This window comes from Atheta coriaria, unplaced genomic scaffold (assembly GCF_025399875.1).
Source record: "Atheta coriaria isolate IRGN ID8LTWV9N9 unplaced genomic scaffold, Caltech_Dcor_3.1 hic_scaffold_1_pilon, whole genome shotgun sequence".
Classification (NCBI taxonomy): Eukaryota; Metazoa; Arthropoda; class Insecta; order Coleoptera; family Staphylinidae; genus Dalotia; species Dalotia coriaria.
The window spans coordinates 7,165,257-7,176,492 of NW_027045443.1; the positions used below are offsets into that span (position 1 = coordinate 7,165,257).

General features: G+C 45.6%; 1 protein-coding gene across 1 annotated transcript; it reads right to left on the bottom strand.

The window, feature by feature from the left end:
- Nucleotides 1-7,019: 7,019 nt before the first annotated feature.
- LOC135794171 (uncharacterized) lies at nucleotides 7,020-7,862 on the bottom strand. Its single transcript, XM_065305353.1, has one exon. The coding sequence runs from the start codon at nucleotides 7,860-7,862 to the stop codon at nucleotides 7,020-7,022; it is 843 nt and encodes a 280-aa protein (XP_065161425.1).
- Between the last annotated feature and the right edge of the window lie 3,374 nt (nucleotides 7,863-11,236).

The window sequence follows — 11,236 nt, forward strand, 5'->3', positions numbered from 1 at the left end:
CAGTGAAGCTGACGGCTGTTTCTTGAATCTTGAAACGGCTCGATCAAATATCGTCGTGTGATTCCTCACTCACGCTCTGTTGAAGAGGTGATTAAGCAGCGGCTCCGGTATCGACTATGATTACGTGGACTTTTGTGGATGGCTCTTCTAGCATCTCATGCGTGAAGTCGGCTCGCACGTCACTCGGCCAGCAATCTGGGGCCTGCAGAAGGTATGAAGGTCCGTTCCACCACAGCGGGTGGCTGATTAGTTCTGCCACCGTTAGGCCGCGGGTAGCACAATCCACTGGATTTAGTTTTCCAGGAACGAAGCGCCATTGAATTGCAGATGAAGCCTCTTGAATGAAGCTCGCTCGATTATGGACGAACTCCTTCCAACGTGAGGGATGATTGTTAACCCAAGTGTATGTGATGGCGGAATCAGTCCAGCACTTGGTACGGTGCGCGCCCCAATTCATCGAGGCGCGAGGAGCACGGCTGCACAGAGCTCGAGTCGTGGGATGGTGAGACGCTTAAGTGGTGCAACCTTGGTCTTCGAGCGCATCAACGTGATGGTAGGGGCCCCGGTCACAGTTGCTCGCACGTAGATTACAGCTGCCATAGCCTTTTGAGATGCGTCGCAGAATCCATGGATCTCGAAGGTTGAGGTGGCGGGGAGTTGGAGCCACCGTGGAATGGAAAGCTGTTGCAATTCTCGAAGCTGGTTCAGGTACTGGATCCATGTCTGAGAGGTGTCATGGGAAAGCTCGTCGTTCCAGCCCAATTTGTGTGTCCACAATTCTTGAATGAATATCTTTGCAATAATGACCATGGGGGTGAGGAACCCTAATGGATCGAAGACTTGGGCGACGGCAGATAGTATTTTCCTCTTGGTAACAGGAGCGTCCACGGCCATTGCGATGGTGAAGTGGAAGGTGCCAGCCCTTGGCTGCCAGGCCAGGCCAAGCGCGTGGACGGCTTGGACAGCGCTTCAAGTCGCTTTGCGGGAGGCACATCTGACAGTACGTCTGGGTGGTTGCTGTTCCACTTTTGGATTGGGAACCCGCTCGCCATGCTGCGGTCGATGATCTGCGCTATCTGGGCCTTTGCTTCATCGACGGTGTCGGCTCCTCCGACGATGTCATCAACGTAGCGACCCCGTGTGAGCGCCGGAAGAGCGAGGGGATACTTGATGCCATCGTCAATTAAAAGTTATTGAAATGCGCGAAGGGCGAGGAAGGCTGCACACGCTAATCCGTAGGTGTTCGTGGTCAGTTCGTAGGTGGTTAGCTGATTACCGACAAGCCAGAGAATGCGTTGAAACTTCCACTCCTCAGGGTGGACCTTTATCTGGCGATAAAACTTCTCGATGTCCCCAGAATAGACGTAGCGGTGGAGTCGGAAGAAGAGGAGCACGTCAAACAAGTCAGTCTGGAGCTTCCCACCGGAGTGGAGAAGGTCATTGAGGGATTTGCCATTGCTGGTAGCGCAGGATCCGTTGAAGACCACGCGGAGTTTCGTGGTTAGGCTGCTCTCTTTCAGGACCCCGTGATGTGGCAAGTAATAGGCGAAGTCAGGCTCTGGGGCACTCCATGGGACTGGAACAAGATGTTGTAGAGTTTCATACTCCTGTATGAAGTCAGCGTATAACTGCTTGAAGGCGGGGTTTGAGCGGAATTTCTTCTGCAGGCAGTACAGCATTCGTAGAGCTTTTGGTTTTGAATTGCCGAGTTGACTTGGAGTTGTCTTGAAGGGTAATCGGACCACGTAGCGGTCATCCTTGTCCCTGGAGTGAGTTGTGAGGAAATGGTCCTCACATTCCTCTTCGGCTTCGGTGAGCTTTGAGTTTGGGGTGCTAAGGACTTCGTCGAGCGTCCAAAACCGTTGAAGGCTTGCATCTAAAACGAGGTCGATTTTAAGGTGGAGCGTTGTGCACCATGGCTGCCGTGTTGGAATTGCCGGAGGGTCCGGAGACTATCCAAAGTTATTCATAAACCGCACCTAGGTTTCATGCCTTTAATCGGCGTGTTTGGCGATAACTCCAAACATCTTCACGGCCCAGTATTACTAAGCCGTGTTTTACCAGTGTTTTTAATGCATCCTAGATATCTAGTCGACTGATACATTAGTGCACACTAGTCAAAGCGACTATCTACCTTACGCCGCTACCCCCACGACTTCCCCTCCTTTCGAGGACCGTCCATAACCCGGGACTTTCTGGGTAACCCATGGTAACGGTTTGTTATTTCAATTGCGCGCCGCTCGCGCAAATCATGAATCGCGACGCCCGCCGACTGCGCGTACATTCACTACCTGTTAGTCCTGTGCGTACAAACAGCTCCAGGTATTGCTAGCGTCGACTACATAAGTTTGCCAAAACTTAATACATTATGGGTAATTCTTGATTTTAAGGCCAGAAACATCCAGCCAGGTAGCCTATGTCGCGTAGGGTGCCCCAAGAAGTTGCGAAACCTCTTTCCAGAAACATATACTCCGATGCCTCAGTGTCCATGGTTCGCCATTATGTGAGTAATGCCAAAGCATTTACCCACTTCGGCTAAGTTCCTTATGGTATAATGCAAATATTTAGAGCATTCGGTCGAAACGAATAAGTTCTAAGTGAATCTTATTGCAGAAAGTCTCAAGCTCTGAGTACATGTTTGCGCTTCTAATCTCTTCCCAGTCGCCTGTTTGGAGAATGCGCAGTAGTTCAACGTGCGTTGCACGATGTACTTCGGTTTGTGCACATCGGAAAACCGTGTGGGCTACCGTTTGTGTTTCAATATTTGCACAGGGACAGAATCATGTGTCGACACCCATTGCCTTTGCCAAGTGTCGTACACATCCGTCTCTATTTCTCTGCGGTGATCAGCCGAGAGTTTGGTTCCGGTATCTAAGCGAACAATAAATTGCATCATGTGCTTTCTAATTAATAATTCGGCGGGCAGAACTCCACATAGTAATGGTAGTAGGTGCCCCGGCGTAGTTGAATACGCTCTTGCTATTGCAATCAACGGTTTCCTTTGAGCGCTTTGGAGCCTTTGAATATGCTTTGCATTGAGTCTTTGGCCCCATGTCGAGCTACAATATCTAAACATGGGTTCAATTACTGATCGATAGATCAGTTGTTTGGTCCTTCCGGTAAGTGACCCCTTCAGCTTGGCCATCCGAGCAAAAGCAAAGAATGTCTTTGTGGATGTGTCGCAAATTTTGCCGACATGCGCATTGCTGCGTAGCCCCTCCTCCAGCAACACCCCTAAGTACAGAAACTGTTTGACACTAGCGATGCTCTTTTCCCCCAGTTTGATTTCCGGAGGTCGTTTCATGTCAAGTTTACCTTTAAGCAACATGATTTTCGTTTTTGGGGCTGACACTTCTAACTTGTTGTGCTTGCACCATCGATCCAGCTTATCGACTGCCCCTTGTGCTTTGATTTCTAGCTCTTTCCTAGAATTGCCTGCTATGAGAATGACTCTGTCATCTGCATAGTCAGTTTGTTTGTCGCCCAACTTTTCGCAGTCGTCAAAAACTAGGTTCCATAGTATGGGGCGTAGTACCGATCCCTGCGGGCAGCCTTTTGTAACCCACTTTTTCACACTTTTATTCTCTTTATGCATGACAATCCTCCCCACGAATTAGTCTTTGAGGATGGCATACAAATTCTGTGGGCCGTACAAATTCTGTCGGTGCCGTAGTGACTTGAAGATTGCGGGCCACCACAAATGATCAAAAGCGCCGCTTATATCAACAAAAACGCCCAACACGTACTTTGCGTCAGATTCATCTACGTACTTGTACAGTTCATGAACTGCATGTTCAGTAGACCTGGCGGCTGTAAAGCCGAACTGAGTTGGTGATGTCATGTAAGACAGCTCTTTGCCCATCTTCATCACTATAAGCTTCTCGAGTATTTTGCCTAGCACAGCTAGGAGGCAGATAGGCCTGTAACTTTTTGGCAAACTAGGGTCTTTATCCAGTTTTGCAAGTATAACTAGGAGGCCTAGTTTCCATGCGTCTGGAAATTTACCTTTTACCAAACAGGCGTTGAATAATTCGAGCAATTCCTCTTTAATGTTAACATACACGGCCTTGATTATTTCAGCAGTAATGCCGTCGTAACCAGGGGCCTTTCTGTTCTTAAGGCTTGCGATGGCCGTATCAAGCTCTTCCCCGTTGAATCGCGTGCATTTCTTTGGGTTTCTGTACGAATGTACTTTTTCCCGCAGTTCTGCCTGCTCATCTGAGTCCAAGTTTGGGTCATCGTCCGCAATAAGTGGGTTCACGATCGTTTCGAACGTTTCCCGCTTGCGTGCTAGTGTATGTACCTTCTTTATTGTGGACGGTGCACAGTGCAGACCGGGGCTTCAGCTTCCCAATTTCCATTTTATAATAAAACCCAAAAGTCAAACCCTTTTCAACTTTCAACAGTTTTTGCAACCAGCAATTGCCCGGTATGCCGGGCCTTCCTGATCTCATGTCGGTATCTATTTCGAAGTTCACTGTATTCTTTCTTTCGCCTTTCTTTCAGCTCGACGGCGCTAGTTCTCTGCAGCTGCCCTCTCTTCCGGAAGACCTTCAAACGAAGTTCATCCAGTTGTTTAGACCACCAGGGATTCGTTATACGTGTTCGAAGTTTTACCTTCGGCACGCAAGGTAAAGCGGATATTAATGCAGATTCTAGCCTTTTAGCGAGATGTTCGGGATCTTCGCTCTTTTCAATTTGGGTAAGCATTTCGAGAGTTTTCTCATTGTACTTGTCCCAGTCCATCTTAGAATACTTGTATTTATATACCGCCTTCTCGGTATTGACATGACGTTTGTTGCCTAACTGAAAATGGATTGGTCTATGATGGCTCGTGCACCATTCTGCGTCTTCAACCACCCACGAGTGGGCATCATTCAGCGTCTTCAACCACCCACGAGTGGGCATCATTCAATGCTAAAGCACTTACGAATGTTACGTCTAGATTTGATTGGCCATTTGGGCCATTGAAAGTACAATGGTGGCCAGGTTCATTCAAAATGTAATAGTTGTGTTCTTGGATGAGATTTTCATCCTGAGATCCGGCATGACACGATGGATGTGTCACAGTTCCAGAGAATCGATCTGGCGTTCAAGTCCGCTGATATTATGACTTTCTCACCTCGGAGCCTTTTCATAATATCAGCTAATTTTGAGACATAGTGTTGGCGGTCGTCACCGAACTGCCAATACATACTCACGAGGACGTAGGAGTTTCCCCCGTGATCAATACGGACGCACACAGTGTGCGAATCCGATATCTCTGATAGGTGTAAAACACTAATCTCATGGTTAGCTACAATAATCGCAGCTTTGGCTTTACCTTTTCCTAAAACTTTCATAGTTTGCATCGAAAAGGGCATGCCATGTGCATTCACATACGGTTCTTGGAGAAGAAGCAGGTCAAACCCATGCGTCTCCATCCTTTCCCGTATCTCATCCAGAACAACTTTTGCTCCTCCACAATTGAGCTGTAGGACGTTTAACATTGTAAGGCTGTAGCGTTTGCCAACTCGTAGTCACCTACGTAGCCAACTTTACCTATATATTGCCTTCGGGCAATCTGATAGCTTGGGCAGACTATCGTATTCTTCACATTGTGCGAGTGTGTTCGGCCTGCTGCCTTGCACCCACTAAAACCCCTTTCGACTTGGCGGAAGGTACCTTGCCTTGGGATTGCCTTCCGGCATTTCTTCAAGGCAGGCCGCCCGGATGCACCTGGAGCGTGCACCCTAGTTGTTGGGTCTATCTCTTACTTCTCTCGTGATCCTTTCCTTCTCCCGTTCCTCTTCTTCCTTTGTGTTTAGGATGACGTGTATTAGATCTTCTATTATATTCCAGTTTTCTTCGCTCTGCAGCATTTTCTTCAGGATGTTTAGTATCGTAAGTTTCCCGCATATCTTTTCCGTGTCCTCCCTGGCCTTGCGCCATCTTTTGCATTCCAAGATGGTGTGTTCCATCGTGTCAATTTCCCCGCAGTCTGCACACTTGTCATCCTCTGCAATATGGAACCACTTCAGGTAGGCTCTGAAACATCCGTGCCCGCTCAATACCTGTGTCAGGTGGAAGTTAATGTTTCCATGCCTGCGGTTTACCCATTCGCTTATGTTTGGTATTAGCTTCTTCGTGATTTCAGCTTTCCCCGTTGTTTTGTCCCATTGTTCCTGCCAAGCCTGCATCTGCTCTTCCTTGTTCCACTTGTTCGTTCTGCCTGTTAGTATGGTGAGGGTATTGTGCCCGCAATCACTGCCGCTGCATTGCTGATATTAAAAGTGATAGGTACAGCACACCTTGCCGACATCGCTCGCTGGATCCGTTAGCATACTTTGTATTTGGTTTTGTCTAGATCCTACCCAAATTTGCACCCATACATCACGATGGAGGCACACAGACGCTGTAATACAAGTTTCTTTTTCCGCAGGTTGGTCCACGAACGTTGGGCATTATCCGAGATAGCAGCTGGCCGTACGGTTCGCCTTGTTGCATGTTTGAAAGTGAGGTGTTTTCAAACACATGTTTTCCTCTCCCTGAAGTAGACCCCCAGGTATTTTATGGCTTCTGATGTTTGTATGGTTACGCCATCGATGTTTAATTTCAGGTGCTGCACTTTCCTTCTTCCAGCCAAGTACTACTGCTTCCTGTTTTTCCTGGGCCAACTTCAGTTGTTTTTTTTGCAGGTTCTTTTTACAGATCGCATCGTGTCCTCCAGTTTTCTTTTAAGGCCATCTCCAGTCTTATCCACTGCAACGATAGCTAGATCTATCTGCGTATGCTATGAGGGACACCTCGGGTTCTACAGGTATGCGCAGCACGTCATCGTAGTAAACATTCCATATAGATATGGGCTTGTGATTGGTCCTGTGGGAGCCGCACGTTACCGGGAAAGTGCTACTTCCGGCCACTATCTTCTTTGTTGAAGTAGCTTTGTATAATGTTTATTAACCATGGTTTAACCTTCCTGTCTCTGGTAGCACCTTTATAATCCTATCCTAAGGTGCACGTTAAATGCGTTTCTATATCTAAGGTGACTCAGTGCGCAGACTTTCCTCTTTTGCTGTATGGCCCCGTGTTTGTTCTATCCGCCATTTGGCATATACTTTTTGCATGGCTTGCACTGTGGTTTTGCCTGACCTTTCCCCAAGTTTAAATTCGAGCGTGCTTCGACATGCCTCTTCAACCAGGGATTGCAGCTGGCTCCATTTGTTTGCGGCCGAGTCCTTGTCTTTCTCCAATTTTTTCGCTAGTTGTTTGAGCTTCTTACTTAGTCGGTCTTTATTTTTTCTTGATAGGCGCCATGGATGACTTGGGGATAGCTTTGTGTTGTTTGATGTTTGTTGCATTAGGTCTATTTCAAAAGTCAGGTAAGGGTGGTCGCTCATACTTTCTATGTCCTCCCGCACCCGCCATTTTTTGACCTGCGCTCTAAAGGAGTCCGTCACGGCACTTACGTCTATGAATGAGAAACGGTTTTTGCATTCCCAGGTCGGAACTTTTCCGTCGTTCAGCACGGTCATATGTTCTTGATGGATCAGCTCGCTGAGAGCGTCGCCTCTTTTATCCGTTCGGGTGCCTCCCCATAAGGGCGAATGGGCGTTAAAATCCCCTAGTACTATTTTGCTTGTTTTGTGGGCATTTAGTAGCATCTGTAGTTTCAAAAGGTAGTTGGAGAATACCTCGTATTGTACATTAGGGGATATGTAACATGCAACAATCATAATCCCGTTTACTTTGATCCAGGCGATTCCTTCTTGGCTTCCTGTTTCGTGCGGATTTAAGTCCGCCCCGCAAATTTTTATCGCCACATCTAGGTTGGTGTCAGCATACCAGCCCTTTTTGGTCACCTCCTTTTTTTGGGGTTCCATTATTACTACAATGTCGATTTCCAGTTCCCTTATTGTTTGCCACAGGACATCCTGTGCGGCCCTTCTCCGTCCGATGTTGCACTGTAGTAGCTGTATTTTCATCTTTTTTGGGCTTATGATTTGGTTACGCTACACCCTCCGCTCATCGTGCGGTGTCCTTCAGACTTACACCCTACGCAGTATGCGGGATTTTGACACTCTCTAGCTTGGTGCCCTTCCATTGCGCAATTGTTGCACGCATTTTTCCTGTTTGGGCCTTTGCAATGTATGGCTATGTGGCCTATCTCCCAGCAGCGATAGCATCTATCTTCCTTCGTCAGGACCCTGCAGTTTGTCACTCCAATCTTCACAAACTTTAGGCTGGCTAGGTGTCTTGCTCGCGGATCTAGCACTCCAATTAGGAAGGTTTGGCTTCCGTCTCTTCTTTTCCTTATCTTCTTAACTCTTACATCCGCGGGGCCCTGTCCGGTTTGGAGACATATTTCCTTTATTACTTCCACCTCCTCGATGTCTTCGTCGATATCTCGAATCTCGAAAGTGTGTGTCTTCCGGTCTTCTATTCTGCTGATCATATTTGGCCCAACTTTATCTCCAATTGCTCTAGAGATTTTATCCGTTGTGGATCTATCTTTAGGCATAGTTACTAGCATGTTGCCGGTTCTCGTCTTCCTTATCCCGCACAACGCAACATCTGGCCCTAGCTCTTTTACCCCGCTGCGAACCTTCTTCAGTAGGTCCGCGTAAGTTGTCTGTTCAGCTTGGATTATCAGAGCATCAGTATTTCGTGGCTCCTGTTTGATTCTTTTCACATCCCTTTTAGCCCTATTGACTATTTTGGAGCCTATTATTTCTATAGTCATGCTATCTTCTTTTTTTAGAACGATTTCGGCGTTCTTCCGAAGTCGCTCTACGGTGATGCCTGTGATTCTGGGGATAGTGATTTTTTTGCTTCCGTACTGCTTACATAAGTTGAACAGAGACTCCAGATGTCTCTGTATCGCTTCGTTAGTCGTATCTGTAAGTAAGGTACCGTAGATATTTTTTTGAAGCTTTTCTTCTTTGTCCTTTGACCTCCACGATGCGGTGTGCGAAAGCACCTCCCATTTGCCTTCTTCCAGTTCTATGTTGGTGAACTCCGGAAATTTTTGTGCTACTTGCTTGTGGATGCCTTTCCCCATTTGCTGCTCGTTCTCGTTTAGGAGAACGGCAACATTGTGATCTGTTTGATACAGGAATTTTGTCTCTCTAATAGCAGTTCTCCGATACATTTCATCAGGCCACGGCATGTTAATGACTCCGTCCAGGTCTTGCGGTGTTTGTGCCGCCACTATGGCACTTTCCACTTCCTGCAGTGTTGGTATTCTCGTTTCTTTTTCCTCAGTTTGAGTAGACTGGGAGCTTCTGTTCTGTTTTGTTGCGCGGAGTTCCTCTGTAAGTCGTTGGATCACTAGGTCCCTTTCTGCCAGTGCTTGCTCCATTGAGGTTAATTTCTCCGACATCTCCTCGATTTCGTCTTCAAGCTCTTGGGTTTCCAGTTCTACCCTCTTTGTCTGTCCTTCTATATTGATTACGAGATCCTTTATCTCCTTTTTGGTGTTTGTACACTTCGCTACTGCTGTTTTTAGGAGCTCCACTTTGTCTACTAGTTTGTGGATTGAGGAAGACTGTTTCTTCTTGCCATCTCCCCGTTTAGCGTTTGGTTCGCTCCTTGTCCTGCGCAGTTCCATCCTTTGGCGCTTTGCCGTTTGTTTTACCTCTGGGCTGCTATCGTATTCTAGGTTTATCACCTTTTCATTTAGAATGTTTGTTTTGGTCGTTGGGAAGATATCGTCTTCAATGTACTGAGTACTGTGATTCGGTGGCGTTCTCTGTAGGCTGCCTCTTCTTTGAAACGGGTCTATCATGTCGTACAGGTCCTTCTTTAGCAAATTGTTGCCCCCCTCAGAATCCGAGGTTGGGGGCTGCCCGGCTGCAACACAATCGTGTGCCGCGCCGGGGTGGGATTCTCCGTTGCCGGTACCCACCTGAGTATTTCGTTGCACAAATTTACAATTTCTATTTGATCAAGATTCCTTTTTTCATTTTCGACTGTGTATTCATACCTATGTCATACGTGAACGTGGTCGTTCAGAATTATTCTTGCTTTTGAAATTAAATATGGACACATATATACAACATTTTAGATGGAACTTCATTGACAAACTACGAGTATTAGCTACCACAAGTTTTTGAGGTGGTTTTGAAGTACGTTTTTACACTATGATTAATCAAGTATTTTCTCCTGACTTAAGACCTCTTCAGCCAGGGCCCGTAAATAATAAATTAAATAGATCAGTTTTTAACCGTGCTTGCAGCGGTACAATTTATTTTCTCTTTGCCTCCATCACTATGTGAGTAATAAACGCAGTGTCAACACACGTAAACTTACATTATTATATATTTCCTGCAACAATATATTTTATACTTTTTTGATGCGATCATTGTATTTCTTGTATATGAAATTTAATTTAATATGAATAAAACATTTTTGAAATATCATTTAAAGTCATCGGCTCATGTTTGTATTCTCTCAATACAATTAGGTATACTTGTTAAATGAGATATATTATCACTAAGCCTGATGATACCTGCAATATCTTCTTCAAAAAATGATGCTTTAATATGCTCTAACAAGCAATCTGGAAACATTCGGTGTTTTATCAGATTTCTTCAGACATTCATAATTACTTGTGTACTATTCGTAACATGGTCGAGCCATTCTTTTTCGTTTGATTCAACATAATGACAAATTCTGTACAACACGTGTCTAATTTCGTGATATATCTGTTTAAAGAGTACTCAATTATGTCTGTATGTTCATCACACCATCACTAACTTAATTTTTTGATGGTTTTGTTTTATTCTTTACGTGTATCAGAATCTTTTGAAACAAATTAATATGTTAGTCAGTTCTTTTTGTGATATAAGGGGAAAGTCGGCTTAAGTCGTACCGTCACGTAAGTCGTACCTCGGTCTTTTCTCCTAACTTGAAGGCACTTTTACGGCTTAAAATGCTGTATTCGGACACCATGAAATCATACTACTGAAGCTTTTGTATTCTTTAATCAGTTCCGCCGAATCAGTATTGAGAGTTATGCAAAAATAGTTTTGCTCCTCGTGCTTTCATCAATTTCTCGTGGAGCTTGAAAGCATTGGTGGTCAGAAAAACACCACTAAATATGTGTTTCATGTTAAATATTGAGTTTATACATCTATCCATGTATTGTTTTCCATGGATTATGTTAAAATAATCCTTCTGATATATTGTTTAAGGTTGTTTAAGCAGGAAGCACATGTTTTGCTAACTCGTACCCCTTTGCGTTTTTAAGTCGATA

Coding starts and splice junctions, on each gene's coding strand:
- LOC135794171 (XM_065305353.1), bottom strand. CDS start 7,862: ATGGAACCCCAAAAAAAGGAGGTGACCAAAAAGGGCTGGTATGCTGAC.